Genomic DNA, 16599 nt, shown 5'->3' on the forward strand with positions numbered 1-16599 from the left:
TGAGATGATGATGATGTTGTTGATAGGTTGTTGTTTCTTAAAACAAATTATGCATTTTTTATAAACATTGATGAAAGTGATGTTGAAGATGATGAAGAAGTGAAAGGAAGAAGATGAAGAAAGCAAAAAAAAAAAAAAAAAATCATTTACCCCTTATGACATGCCATAAAATTCAGCCAATGTGGAGGTGCCACATTTACATTTACTTGCCACGTCATATGGTTTAACAGCCAAAACAAACGGAGGGGGTAATTGACTAATGCTTGACAATTTCAGAGGGGTTTTTGAAGTTTCTTGAATGTTAAAGGGTTTTTGACGAAAGTTACAATTTCAGTGGGTTTTTGCCTATTCACTCGTAAGTATTTTCTTTTTTTGGAGAGGAAAGTCCTCTGTAAGTTGAATAGGCTTGTCTTATTTATTTAATTTTTTTTTATTTCGATGTCATTTTCTTCATTATATATCTGATTTTTTTATGAAAATTGATGTTGACACATTTGATAAGGCTGTGTCACACTAGTAAAATACGATTTTGCCCCCTCGGTAGTTAACTGCCGAGGAATTCAAAACCGGCTGCAGTTAACTGCCGAGGAAATCCTCGGTAGTTAACTGCCGAGGAAAACATTTATGGAGACAGTTGGTTCTGCATAAATGCTAAGCATTACCAAGCCATTTTTAGGCCAGTTTTTACCTGTAATTAAACCAGAGCAATTCCAAAGGCAATATAATTCATACAACATTTAAACTCACTTATAAACAAGTAAAATACAATATCTTTTACAATTGTCCATAATTAAATCAAACCGACATTTGGTTCAAACTACACAAAAGTTTGAAATTCATCAAAACGTTACAAAGTGTCCATAATTAAACAACACATTACAACTCATTACATCATTAAATTAAATCCCTACTTACATTCATCACAATTGCATATGGAACGAACATACATATATAATATATTATTTTCCACCATATTCCGATCGTCTTTAATAAGCCAAGGCATAAATAGTTTGCCGTTTTCCATGCGTATTCATCTCTATCTTCTCCTAGGTCTATGCATGGCATTTGACCAAACAAGTGACGTGTATATTGATTTTCACCAAGATGCTCAAAATAAGTGTTAAGTTGTGCCTTCAAATCATCAAGCGAGTCGGTCGGCGTTATCATAACCTTAACCGTCTTTTTAAACGCGGAGTACCTAACACGCCCTTCAATTCTTGCAACCTCAGACATGTTTCGCTTGACAATAGCTTTAAGAAAATAATCATAGATTAGAACAAAATTAAATGGAATGTAATAACGAATAAATCAAATGCGTAAACATTAATAAGATATAAATAAGTATTGCACTAGTTTCACCATATAAATGTCATATTATCATATATATCAATATAAATTACATAATGTTACTTATATATTGGCCACAAAAAATTGGCGTTACAATTTCAACCCCAAAATATACGTCGGTGTAATTTCTACCAAAAAAAAGGACTAACACCGACAAAAAATCACTCGTTAAAGGCCAAGTGATTGGAGAAGATCAAGTGACATAGAATCTTCCTCATATTCCGCAATAACTTCAAATTGTTGCTTTGGTTTTTCGAGAGTGTCCAACAAAATAGGCGCCGCTTTGTTTGACTCCTTTTGTGGTTTCGGCGGTTTGTTTCCACTTTTAATAGCCATGAGCTTTCAGAACAACTCATCTTGATCCAAATACTCATTTTCCCAAGTCACCGCATCTTCTTTCTTGTGATTGTGCCACTCCGTAGATGATGGAGGTAGTGGACAACCATTCTTCAAGTAAATAAGCACAAAATGATTCGGAATTACTCCAAGGCACATGATGGGAGTTTTTTGCTTACCCGACGGTGGTGGCCCTCTTAGTGGGAAAAAAGATTCCGAGTTACCAACTTCAAGATTTGTCAACACGACCACACACCTTTTGTAATAATTAGCAACAATGTGTCCCATGTCCGGAAAAGTCAACCACTTATCAACAAGATGTGCACAACTTTTTGTATTTGCGGGAGGATGTAAGCCATTTAAAATGTAGTTATAACGATCCTCACCCGCAAATACTTCAACATAATCATCTATATGATCTTTCAATTCTTGAATAAGATGTGTACGAATCATGAGATGATTTTGTTCGGTCAAGCCCATGAACTCGGCTATAGCCCGGAATCCACAATGTCCATCGCCAATAACATCCACCACTTTTTCAATAAATGGAAGCATGAAGCGTGGCATATAATCTATAGGCCTCATAACCGGGATAGCCTTAGGCTTTGGATACCGAGAAGGTGGTGGAAGTGGGGAAATTGGTGTTTTACCAAGACGAGCACCTTTTTTCCTTTTATATGATGATGTTGTTGGTGATGGTGACGGTTGACTATCCGGATTTTGGGAATCAACAACCCCCCAAGAAGAAGGGATCCGACTAGTCGATGTAATTTTTCCTTTGGACCTCGCAATGTCCACTTTTTTCTTGGCTCCCTTGGTTGGTACTTTTCGTGGTGGTGGAGACATCATGGTGGTTTCAGGAAATGCCAACTGCCGCAAAGCCTCTTTGACTTCAAGCTTCATTTGGAAAGGGAGTTTCTTGAGACGTTCTACAATACCCTTCAACTCATCATCGACAGAAAAACCAACTTCATTACTTTCTTCCCCCATGCGTAACCTTTGCCAATGGTGGTGTATCTCATCCAATAAAATTGGCTTTTCTTCAAGGAGTTTAGTAGCAATTTCGCATGCACATGGTAGGCCGTAATATGACCTTTGAACACAACCACAAATTTCCTTGTCCATGCACAACGTTTCCCTACAACGTGACTCTTCCAAAGCAATGTTGTCCAAGGCATATCTAGACACACGACCACCTAAGCCGGAGTACAAAGTGACATCTTTGAATATATGTTCCAACACGGTATCGCTCTGACCAAAGGTTGTTTGTATCGCAGTGAACTGAAGCAACAACATGTCATGTATTTTCTCCCAACAAGTATCCAAATCACCCACACTATTGTCCAAATATTTCTTCACAAAAGAATGAGCCGATTCTACCCTATTGGTGGATCTGCAACCAAGATGCAACACACGGTCTGTTCATGCCCTCACTATTTTCTCCTTCACTTCATTCAAGGTGGTCATGGCATACTTTAGGAAAGGTGGGAAATCACTACAAGCATCTTGGAACTCCACTAATGCATTTGCATATAACTCTTGAGTGGGCGATTCAACCATAGCCTTCCATGCTCTCATGATCTTCTTGACAACATCGCGATTACTCACCTCTTTCCCATCCTTTTTCCCAAAGGATATTTACAATCTAAGACACCTTTGTTTAACATTTGCTTGCACATGAAAGTAACAATTCATTGCATAACTTTCCGCGAAAACAATTCCAACCGCTTTCATCAAAGACCCATCCATATCGGTAACAATCACCTTAGGCATATTCATCTTTGACGTAAGAAGTTTACGCAACATTTTTAAAACCCAAACAAAGTTTTCCTCTTTCTCATGTGTCAAGAATCCAAACCCAACCGAATATGTCAAATCAGTCGAAGTGACCCCAACTACCTCAAACAATGGCATCTTGTACATGTTGGTTTTGTAAGTGGAGTCCATAACTAAAACCATTGGAAAATTGTTAAACAACTTAACGGATGTTGGATGAGCCCAAAAGATATCTTCGATTGTAGTACTTTCACTTTGTGTTCTTGAGTAATAAGTATAGTTGTGCTCCTCCAACTTCGAGATTAGATATTGCAACGGCTTCTTGTCACCTCTATTTGCCTTCCATATTTGTTGACGTTCATTGTACACTTGCTTCACATTTGTCATGCAATGTGGTCTTTTGTTCTTCAAGTGTATCAAAATATTTCTTGGAAGCATCTTGCTCTTGGTCAAGTCACGTACAATCTTCTTGTCGTCCTCCTTTAATCTACCGGCAAGAATGTGTCCTTCTAAAGCCGGCTCCATCGCATGGTTGTGAACCCCATTAAGAATGTTCAATCCCCATTCCTTTGTTTGCGTACTTTGATATCCACTAATTATGAACAAGCACCCACATTTTCTTGAGCCCGTTGTCGCATGCTTCAGTTTTTTTTAGGCACTTTGTGAACTCCACTCCTTTCACACACTAGGCGCAACATTGGATGGATCAAGCTTGATCTTTGTGTAACAATTGTAAATCCCGCCTTATTTGCTTGACGACGTACCCACTCAAGCAATTATTCTCTATCTTTCCACTTAACGTCGTCCGGGAAAAACCTAGCCGTGTCAACTTCGTGGGCTTGAAGTGGGAGGACACCGGGGCCAACATATTTAGAAGCTTCAACATGGACGGAAGCTCCATCAATGTTTGGTTTGGCTTCAATCTTAGGCGGTTTGACATCTCCGGAAATTTGGACAAAATTTCGTTTTGTCTCTCCCGGAACATCTTCCGCGTTCTCTACCATTACTATAATTAAACAACACAAAAATATGAATTAACCACTAAGTAATGAATAAACATACATGCCATAATGAATTAAAACAAAGAAAAACAAAAAAAACAAAGAAAAAAAATTGAGAAAAATGGCAGTAGCTGCCATTTTTCGGTTGTGAAAATTTTTTCACATGTATTCCATGGTAGTTAACTACCGAGGTTTTCCTCGGCATTAAGCTATCGAGAATTTCCTCGGCAATATACTACCGAGATTTCCCATCACAGGGTTCTACGTAACTGACGTAGATACCCATACAATAACCAAAAAATAAATCGATTAAAATGCTCAATACCTGTTTTTTTACGTCAAGAGTGTGTTGATACCTCCTATGCTTGATGCTTGAATGATTTTGGGGCAAGATTTCATTGAAAAAAATTATCGGATTTGGGGGGATTGGATGAAATGGTATGGAAGTTGATGAAAATAGTGTGTACGGGGAGCAGGTGACTGTTTCATCTGATGAAACATAATTCTCAGCAGTTAACTGTCGAGGATTTCCTCGGCAGTTAACTGCAGCAGGATTTTGAATTCCTCGTCTGTTAACTGCCGAGGGGGCATAATCGTATTTTACATGTGTAACACAGCCTTATGCAATGTGTCAACAACAATTTTCTTTTTTTATACACTTCTCCCATTTCATCTTCTGGGATATCAATATCATTACCAAGTCTACCGTCCCTTTATCGAATTTAATTTAATCACTGATGACGAATAAACCTACACAAGAAAGTTCATTCCCATACGTTAAATATCTCCACAAATTCTAGGAAACACCCATCCCGTTGAAATCAAAACCATTTGGATAATATAGATTATTTTTTTTCCTTCTGCTATTGACCAAATAAAAGGCTCGAAAGAATAAATCATTTTTTTTTTTAAGGACGAAAGAAGAATGAATCATAGAAGCTAGATAAAAATAAGGCTTAAATATGGTATTGGTCCCTGCAAAATAGGCCAGTTTTGGTTTTAGTCCCTGCAAATTTTTTTTATAGTTTTTGGTCCCTGCAAAAATAGGCCAGTTTTGGTTTTAGTCCCTGCAAAATTTTTGTTTTTGGAAATAGTCCCTGACCCCAATTATGTAATAAAAAAATTAAAAAAAATATTAAAAAATTCTGGAAAAATGAAAAATTAATAAAAAATTGAAAAAAATATTAAAAAATTCTTGAAAAATGAAAAATTAATAAAAAAATTGAAAAAAATATTAAAAAATTCTGGAAAATTGAAAAATTAATAAAAAAATTGAAAAAGATATTAAAAAATTCTGGAAAATTGAAAAATTAAAAAAATATTAAAAAATTCCGGAAAAATGAAAAATTAATAAAAAATTGAAAAAAATTATTAAAAAATTTTGGAAAATTTAAAAATTAATAAAAATAAAAAAAATAAAGAAAAAATTTGAAAATTCTGGAAAAATTAATAAAAATAAAAATGATTAAAAAATAAAATAATCTAATAAAATGAAAAATAATGATAAATTCTGAAAAAAATAAAAAAGATTAAAAAATTCTGAAAAAATAAAATTTCGAAATTTTTTGAAAAAAATTAAAATTTTGGAAAAATGAAATTTTCGAAATTTTAATTAAAATTTTCGAAGTTTTAATAAAAATTCTGGAAAATTTCATTAGTATATATGTCGAGCTTAAGTTTTTTCAGTGTATTTATTTCCAAAATTTTTTTTGGGAATTTTGTGTATTTATAAACCGAGAATAAGGGAAAAAAATATGTGTATTTATAAACCGAGCTTAGGTTTTTTGTGTATTTTTCGAAATTTCGAAATTTTCATTAGTATTTTTTCTAGGAATTTTTGTGTATTTATAAACCGGGAACTTTTGTGTATTTATAAATCGAGAATAAGGGAAATTTCGAATATATACTAATCAAAATTTCGAAAAATACTAATGAAAATTTGAAAAACTTCATTTGTTTAAAAATGATTACTCTTTTTAATTTTTTTCGAAATTTTCGAAATTTTTTAGATATTATCCAGAATTTTTTCAGAATTTTTATTTTTCATTAAAATTTTATTTAGAATTTTTCCAGAATTTTTGTTAAAATTTAATTTTCCCAGAATTTTAATTTTTTTTAGAAAATTTCAAAATTTTATTTTTTCAGAATTTTTTAATCTTTTTTATTTTTTTTCAGAATTTAGCATTATTTTTCATTTTATTAGATTATATTATTTTTTTAATCGTTTTTTATTTTTATTAATTTTTCCAGAATTTTTAATTTTTTTCCGTATTTTTTTAAATTTTTTTTCATTTTTATTAATTTTTCAATTTTCCAGATTTTTTTTATATTTTTTTCAATTTTTTATTAATTTTTTATTTTTCCAGAATTTTTAAATATTTTTTTCAATTTTTTTATTAATTTTTCATTTTTCCAGAATTTTTTAATTTTTTTATTAATTTTTCATTTTTCCAGAATTTTTTAATATTTTTTTCAATTTTTCATTTTTCCTGAATTTTTGCAGGGATCAAAAACTATAAAAAATTTTTTTGCAGGGACTAAAACCAAAATTGGCCTATTTTTGCAGGGACCAAAAACTATAAAAATATTTTGCAGGGACTAAAACCAAAACTGACCTATTTTTGCAGGGACCAAAACCTATAAAAAAATTTTGCAGGGACTAAAACCAAAACTGGCCTATTTTGCAGGGACCAATACCATATTTAAGCCTAAAAATAAATAGGATATATTGGTATTGTGGAAAAATGAAAAATTAATAAAAAAATTAAAAAATGAAATAAATTCTGGAAAAATAAATTCTGGAAAAATAAAATAAAATAAAATAATGAAAAATGAAAAATAAAATAAATTCTGGAAAAATGAAAAATTAATAAAAAATTGAAAAAAATATAAAATAAATTCTGGAAAAATGAAAAATTAATAAAAAAATTAAAAAATTCTGGAAAAATGAAAAATTAATAAAAAAATTGAAAAAAATATTTAAAAATTCTGGAAAAATAAAAAATTAATAAAAAATTGAAAAAAATATAAAAAAAATCTGGAAAATTGAAAAATTAATAAAAATGAAAAAAAATTTAAAAAAATACGGAAAAAAATTAAAAATTCTGGAAAAATTAATAAAAATAAAAAACGATTAAAAAAATAATATAATCTAATAAAATGAAAAATAATGCTAAATTCTGAAAAAAAATAAAAAAGATTAAAAAATTCTGAAAAAATAAAATTTTGAAATTTTCTAAAAAAAATTAAAATTCTGGGAAAATTAAATTTTAACAAAAATTCTGGAAAAATTCTAAATAAAATTTTAATGAAAAATAAAAATTCTGAAAAAATTCTGGATAATATCTAAAAAATTTCGAAAATTTCGAAAAAAATTAAAAAGAGTAATCATTTTTAAACAAATGAAGTTTTTCAAATTTTCATTAGTATTTTTCGAAATTTTGATTAGTATATATTCGAAATTTCCCTTATTCTCGATTTATAAATACACAAAAGTTCCCGGTTTATAAATACACAAAAATTCCTAGAAAAAATACTAATGAAAATTTCGAAATTTCGAAAAATACACAAAAAACCTAAGCTCGGTTTATAAATACACATATTTTTTTCCCTTATTCTCGGTTTATAAATACACAAAATTCCCAAAAAAAATTTTGGAAATAAATACACTGAAAAAACTTAAGCTCGACATATATACTAATGAAATTTTCCAGAATTTTTATTAAAACTTCGAAAATTTTAATTAAAATTTCGAAAATTTCATTTTTCCAAAATTTTAATTTTTTTCAAAAAATTTCGAAATTTTATTTTTTCAGAATTTTTTAATCTTTTTTATTTTTTTCAGAATTTATCATTATTTTTCATTTTATTAGATTATTTTATTTTTTAATCATTTTTATTTTTATTAATTTTTCCAGAATTTTCAAATTTTTTCTTTATTTTTTTTATTTTTATTAATTTTTAAATTTTCCAAAATTTTTTAATAATTTTTTTCAATTTTTTATTAATTTTTCATTTTTCCGGAATTTTTTAATATTTTTTTAATTTTTCAATTTTCCAGAATTTTTTAATATCTTTTTCAATTTTTTTATTAATTTTTCAATTTTCCAGAATTTTTTAATATTTTTTTCAATTTTTTTATTAATTTTTCATTTTTCAAGAATTTTTTAATATTTTTTTCAATTTTTTATTAATTTTTCATTTTTCCAGAATTTTTTAATATTTTTTTTAATTTTTTTATTACATAATTGGGGTCAGGGACTATTTCCAAAAACAAAAATTTTGCAGGGACTAAAACCAAAACTGGCCTATTTTTGCAGGGACCAAAAACTATAAAAAAAATTTGCAGGGACTAAAACCAAAACTGGCCTATTTTGCAGGGACCAATACCATATTTAAGCCTTATCTTTTAATATCTATGTTTGACAATTTCAACGTTGAACAATCTATATTATTAATTGAAAAGCAGTTCTTGTTTCCTGCTTTTCTTTGAGAATTAATATTAAAATGTACTAGCATTATTCATTGACATGTGGATTCATTGACTTGTCCTGCTATGCCCTACACTGTTGGACCGAATTACAACTGGGAATTTTCACTTCAAATTCAAATAAATAACGAAAACATGATAGAGAACATAAGAAACTTATAGCACACACTAGCATTGATACATCCATCATAGTAGTGCCATCAAAGACTAACAAACACTCCATGACCACTTTCCAAACCGTCTTTCTCTTTATCCTTGTTTGCTTCATCAATTTTGGAACAACTAAAGCAAAGAATGATGATATTATTTCCATGTCTTGCTCAAACATAAACAAAACTGCTCCAAATAGCGACTTCCAATTGAATCTCAGGACCCTCCTCTCATATTTATCTTCCAATGCTACTGCCAACAAAGAATTCTACAACACCACAGTAGCAGGCAAACACCACTCTTCTGATACAGTCTATGGTCTGTTTATGTGCAAGGGTGATGTCCCTGCTCAACTTTGTAGTCAATGTGTCACAAACGCAACCCGTTACACCTTATCCTCAGACTCATACTCTGATTGTTCCTTGTCCAAAGAGGCTGTGATTTGGAAGGAGGATTGCATGGTACGATATTCCAACAACTCTTTCTTCTCCACTGCTGACTTAAGTTCACCTTCTAGCTCTTGCTGGTCTGTCAACATGTTCAGCCAGGAAATATTCGAGCATTTAGTTTTCGAAACCTTAAACAGCGTGGCAGATGAGGCAGCCAATTTTTCGATTGGCGTCAAGAAGTATGCCACAAAAGAAGCAATCGTATCTGGCTTTCAAACCCTTTATTTTCAAGCTCAATGCACACCAGACCTGTCACCGCAAGATTGCAGAAAGTGTCTTAATTTTACCATAACAAAGTTTCAGGACTGTAACATGCCAATGATTGTAGGGAACTCTGAAACTTCAAACTGTTACATCAGATATGATGTGTACCCTTTCTATCGCCCTAGTAATGCTCCCACACCATCAGAACTTGTTCCAGCTTCCAATACACTTGATTCAAAATACTCACATCATCCTGCTTATCTTTCCCACAACTGTTCAACTGTAAGCAATAAAACCATAAACAGTGATTTTCTATCAAATCTCAGAACACTCTTTTCTTCTTTGTCTTCAAATGCCATCAGAACCAGTTTCTTTAAGACGACTGTTGACACGGTCAATGGCCTCTACATGTGCCGCGGTGACATCTCACTCTCCCCTACCCTCTGTCAGCAATGTGTCCAAGATGCAACCAAAAGAATATCTTCGGAGTGCCCTATCTCTAAAGAGGCTATAATTTGGTATGATAAATGCTTACTCCGCTATTCCTTTCATTCTATCCTTTCAGATATCGATACAAGTGGTCCAAAATTTCACCAATTCTATATGGCAAATACATTTAACCCGAACCTGCTGCAAAGCTTTTCCACTTGGAAACTAGCAGATACTTTACATGAAGTGGAGTATATCCAGACAGGGGAGAGTACTATCAAGAATTATGAAACAAGATCGGTAAAATTGAATGATCATCAAACCCTTTACACGCTTGTTCAATGCACACCAGATTTGTCTGATGGAGACTGCAGCACCTGCCTGAAAAACATTTTCCAAAACGAAATTCCTTGGAGTTGTTTAGCAAGTCCAGAGGGAAAAATTCTATATCCCAGCTGCTATATGATGTTTGGATTGTCCCAATTCTACAACAATAATGATGAACCAGAGGCGTTAGAGCAAGTTAATCCTCCTCCAACAGCTAACGGTGAAGTTTCATTCAATTAATATAACTTGCATGACTCAATTCATCTATCCCTCTCCCAAAACATCTTTTAGCCAAATGAAAATTCAATGATAACTAAGTGATAAAATTTAAGTGGTTTATGAACTTCATCGAAAATCAAATGTACTACCTGTTAAGAGTCCCACATCGGTTAGGAGTTGGCCTGACAATTTGTTTATAAGTGGGGGCAATCCTCACCTCACAAGCCGGTTTTGTGGGGTTGTGTTAGGCCCAACCACGATTTCTAAGATGGTATCAGAGCCTCTTCACGATTTCTTTGGGCCACCTGTTATCAGGTTTACGTTATCGGGCCACCCGTCATTTATGTTCACGCTTCAGATGTCTAATCCTGAGCGTGAGGGGGTGTGTTAAGAGTCCCACATCGGTTAGGAGTTGGCCTGACAATTTGTTTATAAGTGGGGGCAATCCTCACCTCACAAGCCGGTTTTGTGGGGTTGTGTTAGGCCCAACCACGATTTCTAAGACTACCCGAGTTCAATTCTTGGGTGAAACAAAGCGTGAGGGGGTGTGTTAAGAGTCCCACATCGGTTAGGAGTTGGCCTGACAATTTGTTTATAAGTGGGGGCAATCCTCACCTCACAAGCCGGTTTTGTGGGGTTGTGTTAGGCCCAACCACGATTTCTAAGACTACCCGAGTTCAATTCTTGGGTGAAACAATCTTGGCCATGCTTTACGTACCTTTCAACTGAACTTTGATAAATCAAGACCATTTTCTCGAAAGAATTGAAAGGTTAATACAAAAAAATTAATTATAATGATAAGTTATAATACTCATATGTAGTACTTGATTATTTATTATTTCATTACTCTTTATCTTTCAAAAATAACCAGCTATGCTTGAACTATAGAATCGTGAACCAATTAAAGCAACTTTGTTTATTATTGGTGTATGAATGTTCCAAACACAATGTAAGGCAACTACTTGACATCTTAATTTATGTATTTTCTTCTTGTAGTATGGCATTTTTACGGTTGTCATGGATTGCCAATTTTTATTAATGTAAGAAGCACGTGTTGATCATTTGTGCAGAGGAAGAAAAAAGAAGGCCAAGAATGGTGATAGTTGTTGTTCCGGTCATCCTTTCAACATTGCTCGTAACTTTTTCCTACTATTTGCTAACGAAAAGAGCAAGAAAGAACAGTTATAAGGCTTTAATTCTAAAAGAAAATTGTATGTATTGTGATTGTTACAGCTCGAAAAAAGTCAATTAATCCATATGTAAATGAATTTGTAATTCCATGAAGATTTGCTAATTGTTTTAATAATTCAAACATGTTTGTCTAGTTGGTCATGAAAGTACCACTTTGGAGGGTTTGCAATTTGAAATGGCCATAATTAAAATAGCAACAAACAACTTTTCACATTAAAACAAGATTGGTGAAGGTGGATTTGGAGAAGTTTACAAGGTGAGAAAACATGAAAAAGTTAATTTATTTTATTTGATTATAAAGTTCTCTGTATAAATGATGATTTGTTTTCTAAGGGCATTCTTTCTGATGGACGGCACATAGCTGTTAAGAGGCTTTCCTCAAATTCCAACCAAGGCATAGTCGAGTTCAAGAATGAAATTTTATTGATAGCCAGGTTACAGCAAAGAAATCTTGTGGCATTAATAGGTTTTTGCCTAGAAGAGCAAGAGAAAATTCTTATCTATGAATATGTACCAAACGGGAGTCTTGATTCCTATTTATTTGGTTTGACTATCCAACTCAACCTCTTTTATAAGTTAATTATTCAAAGTAATTCATAAATTATGCATGATTTCAACTCTATGCATTATATTACAAAATATGTTCCTTTTAGTTTTCTCATTCATTCAAAAAATGTGTAGATACTCAAGAACAGAAGTTAAGCTGGGCTGAACGTTACAAAATTATAAGAGGGACTGCTCTAGGAATTCTTTATTTGCATGAATATTCTCGCCTCAAAGTTATACACCGTGATCTCAAACCTAGTAATGTTCTATTAGATGAAAATATGAATCCTAAAATATCAGATTTTGGCTTGGCTAGAATTGTTCAAATAGATCAAGATCGTGGACATACCAACAAAATTGCAGGAACATGGCATGTTTTAATTCTTATCTACATTTTTTTTCTTTCATTATTAAATGCATATGGTGTTCTGTTGCTAATTTCAATTATTATTTTTTACAATAGGGGTTACATGTCCCCGGAGTATGTAAGGCTTGGACAATTTTCGGAGAAGTCGGATGTTTTTAGTTTTGGTGTCATTGTTTTAGAGATTATTACTGGAAAAAGAAATTTAAATCATTATGAATCACATCATGTTATCGAAGGCCTCATAACTTATGTGAGTATGTTAACCAAGCTGGGAAAATGAAAATTATTCAAATTGAGAGAAACCTGATGATTTGACTATTTAATTTTATAAATTGCACAGGCATGGAGACAATGGAAGAATGAAACTCCATTGATCATATTGGATCCAAAAATGCAAGAAAATTATTCTCATACTGAAGTTATTAAGTGCATACAAATTGGTTTGTTATGTGTTCAAGAAAACCCAAATGTTAGACCTACAATGGCATCAGTTGTTTCATATCTTAATAATCATTCACCAGAACTGTCATCTCCACAAGAACCGGCATTTTTCATACACGATAGGATGAATCCAGAAGCAACAGCACAAATGGAATCAAGTTCTGCTAATAATTTTATATCATTTTCTGTCAACGATATGTCTATAAGTGAATTTTATCCTAGACGGTAGGTTAATTCATTTTCATCAAATATGTTAGTTTTTTTTTAATGTAATATGAATATATCAACTTTTTATTTTAGTTCCTGCAAAAATTGCCTTCAAACTTTTGTTCCCAACATGCTTTGTTACCAATATCACTCATCAATTTTTAACTATAGTGGTGACACATGTCTAACGGAAGGCCACATGACAAGCGCCAATTGAATTCTCTACCCTCTCCCCAATAGAGAATCTTGGTGTGTTTTAGCTAATCTGTAATTTTTGTATAGTTGTTAACTTGTTATGTGTCTCTAAAATATACAATGCACGAAAATTTTCTGAAAAGTCTGATGTTTTTAGTTTCCAAGTAATGGTCGTAGAGGTAATTACCGGAAAAACTAATACAGATTAATCATTTTCATATCAAGATAATGACAATGAAAATCAATGAACACCATATCAAAATGCAATAGCCACAAAAATACAATATGAAACCAGATGCATAGTATATAGGAAAGAATCTACTCATTTAGAAATAAATAACACCTAATTCTGCAGAGTTTCTTATTTTCACATACAGATGTTCGTATTGGGACGCCCATATGTTAGAAACATGTCATTCTCATTGTATACAATGAGAATGACATGTTTATATGAGAATGATGAGAATACATGTGCACAGTGGTGTTTTGGGGTTTTACACCAGATCCATTTGGGAACAATCTAAAAACTTCCCAATATTTGGTGGTGATTTGGGGTCATTGGAGAATGAACACGCTGATGTGATTGTAATACAATCATACATCAGTAGCCGCTTGCTCTTTGCTCATCATTCTGAACTGCCTTTTTACCAGCGACAACATTTTGAAGATCTGGGTTGGGTAGTGTTCCCACTTCAGACCGGCGTCGCTGCCCGGGTTTGTTGTTGGGTATTATATTCCAGTACAGTTGTGTTTATGTTGCCGCTTGTTTCTAGGTGAGGAGGCTTGATGGTGTTGTTTTGTGATGGTGGTCGGTATGATGGGTGGTGGTGATTCGGTTGATGTGGTGTTGATTCGGTTTGTGTGGGTGTACGTGGGGGTTGTCTTGGTGTGGTTTGGATTGGTGGTCGTAGATTTGGTGTTGAAACACTTTGTGAACGGGAGCTTTAACGAGGGTTTGGTGTTGCTAAGTGGTGGTATCTTTAACGAGGGTTTGGTGTTGCTAAGTGGTGGTGATGCAGGGTTGTGGAGGTTATTCAATTGTGGTGAAGGTGTGCTTGTTGGGGTGATTTCATTTAGAAGCAACATTTACACGGGTCCATGTTCGTCGTCACTAACTTTTGTTTGTGCTTTTTGGGTGGTTTAGGTGTTTTCGATATTTGGAGGGTTCGTGTCATGCTATGTTGAGCATTTTCCTTTTGATTTGTTTGTTGTTTAAACTTCGCCTGCCATGACTTTTTCTTACTTATTGTGTGCTGGTTTTCGGTGGGCCGGTTCATTTGGCTTCGAGATCGGGAGTCGTGGTCTAGCTGCAATCTTTGTTTGACTTGTTTTGGTTTTTCTCTGGTGTACCGGGGGCGAGGGGTGCCCTACTAATTTGGTTCTATAGTCTGGTGGGCCGATCACTTTTGATTCGAGATCGGGAGTCAGTTCTTGACTAAAGTTGGTTTTTGGGGCTTTGTGTTGTGCTCTTTCGGTGGTTCGGGGGTCGCGAGGTTTGTGATAGCGGCATGATCCTTCGGTTAGGTGCTCTTCGTAAGGTGACTCAACTTGGGTGTTGGGGTCTTGGAGTTTTATTTTGAGGGTGATCTTTGTGGGTGAGTAGTGACGATGAGCGGTGGTGGATACCGTGTTTACATTGCTTGTTTTTTTGGAGTCTGAATTAGGTGGTGATGTGTTTTGGTGGGTTTATCTACAAGGGTGTTTTTAGGTGGTTATGGTGCACCGTCTATATGCGGCATCATTTGTAACTTCTTTCGTCCATACCTTGCGTCTTGCGGGGATGGCGTTTAATAATATTTGTTGATTCAGAAAAAAAACATGTGCACCTTTAGATCAAAAATAAATGGTCCAGATTAAAAGTTCTACTTTAATTAACACATGTGCCTTTCCACACTCAATCAATATTCCTTTCTCATTTATTTCCATTAAACTTTCTTTCCCTTCACCGTCTGAATTCCTTTCTCTCTCTCCACTTGTTTCCACCGCCATTTTATAACTTCAAGATTAAAAAGCGAATACACAGCGGAAATTTAAAAGGATCTTCAAGTTTTAATAACTTCACAATAATTCATAGATCAAGATTAAAAAGCGAATACACAGCGGAAATTTAAAGTGTCATGCGAGTGATTTGGTGAAGATGAGCAGTGAACGTCGGCAGCGGATAGAGAGATGACCGTCGGCGGTAGGTGATCGCCGGAAGTTGGTGGTCGCCGGAGAGAGATGGTCTTTGGGGGAGAGAAACTGCCGCACATACATCAGAGTTTTAAGAGAGAGAAGAAAGTTGAATTGGAATGAGAATGGCACATGATAATGTCACATGACTCACTTAAATGATAATCTAATCTCAGCCATACCTTTTAATCTGAAGGTTAATATTCATTCTCATTATTCTCATATAAATATATCATTCTCATATGATACATTATATATATATATATATATATATATATATATATATATATATATATATATATATAGGGCATATCAAGTGAGAATGAGTTTGTTATGTGAGAATGGTAAGAATGAATCTGAACCATTAGATTAAAATGTATTGTTTAGATTAGAGCACCAAATTAGAAAAGGTCACGTGTTCTTTCATCTCTTTGTCTTCCCCCCCAATTTCAATTCTCTTCTCTCTCACCGTGTTGGTTCTTCTCCCAATTCCATCTCATTCTCTCTCATTGAAATCAGCTATACCCCTTTTCTCTAGTTAATTGAAATCAACCATATCCCTCTCTTTCATTGTGTTGGATTAAAATCAATTTCATGAATTGAGATTTTTCATTAGTGTTTTGCAAATTTTGAATTCAGTAAGTAAATTAAGCAAAAGGAGTGAAATAGAACCACCAAGGAGGACGTCACCGCTTTTCCCTCCCCCACTTATTTTCCTCCTCCGTTATCGCTGCTTTTTTCCAGATTTATTAA

At 33.2% G+C, this 16599-nt stretch overlaps 2 protein-coding genes across 5 annotated transcripts; both read left to right on the forward strand.

Moving 5' to 3' along the window:
* Positions 1-8869: 8869 nt before the first annotated feature.
* Positions 8870-12498, forward strand: LOC146958725 (cysteine-rich receptor-like protein kinase 7). Of its 3 annotated transcripts, XM_085740261.1 has the most exons (4): positions 8870-10728; positions 11798-11938; positions 12053-12174; positions 12252-12498. In XM_085740261.1, exons 1-3 carry the CDS (start codon positions 9171-9173, stop codon positions 12133-12135), a joined length of 1782 nt encoding a protein of 593 aa, XP_085596387.1. In that variant the 5' UTR covers positions 8870-9170; the 3' UTR covers positions 12136-12174; positions 12252-12498. The 3 variants fall into 3 exon arrangements, with proteins under 3 accessions (XP_085596387.1, XP_085596386.1, XP_085596388.1); XM_085740260.1 differs by having other exon boundaries at positions 12053-12498; XM_085740262.1 differs by lacking the exons at positions 12053-12174; positions 12252-12498 and having other exon boundaries at positions 11724-11855.
* Positions 12252-13584, forward strand: LOC146958726 (cysteine-rich receptor-like protein kinase 14). 2 transcript variants are annotated; one of them, XM_085740258.1, is made up of 4 exons: positions 12252-12462; positions 12600-12834; positions 12928-13081; positions 13172-13584. In XM_085740258.1, the coding sequence occupies exons 2-4, from the start codon at positions 12746-12748 to the stop codon at positions 13499-13501; spliced, it is 573 nt and encodes a 190-aa protein (XP_085596384.1). In that variant the 5' UTR covers positions 12252-12462; positions 12600-12745; the 3' UTR covers positions 13502-13584. The 2 variants fall into 2 exon arrangements, with proteins under 2 accessions (XP_085596384.1, XP_085596385.1); XM_085740259.1 differs by having other exon boundaries at positions 12328-12462; positions 12600-13081.
* The last annotated feature ends 3015 nt before the right edge of the window (positions 13585-16599 follow it).

The sequence above is a fragment of the Medicago sativa genome, chromosome 1 (assembly GCF_051527215.1).
Source record: "Medicago sativa cultivar Bolivia chromosome 1, Bolivia_mono, whole genome shotgun sequence".
NCBI lineage: Eukaryota > Viridiplantae > Streptophyta > Magnoliopsida > Fabales > Fabaceae > Medicago > Medicago sativa.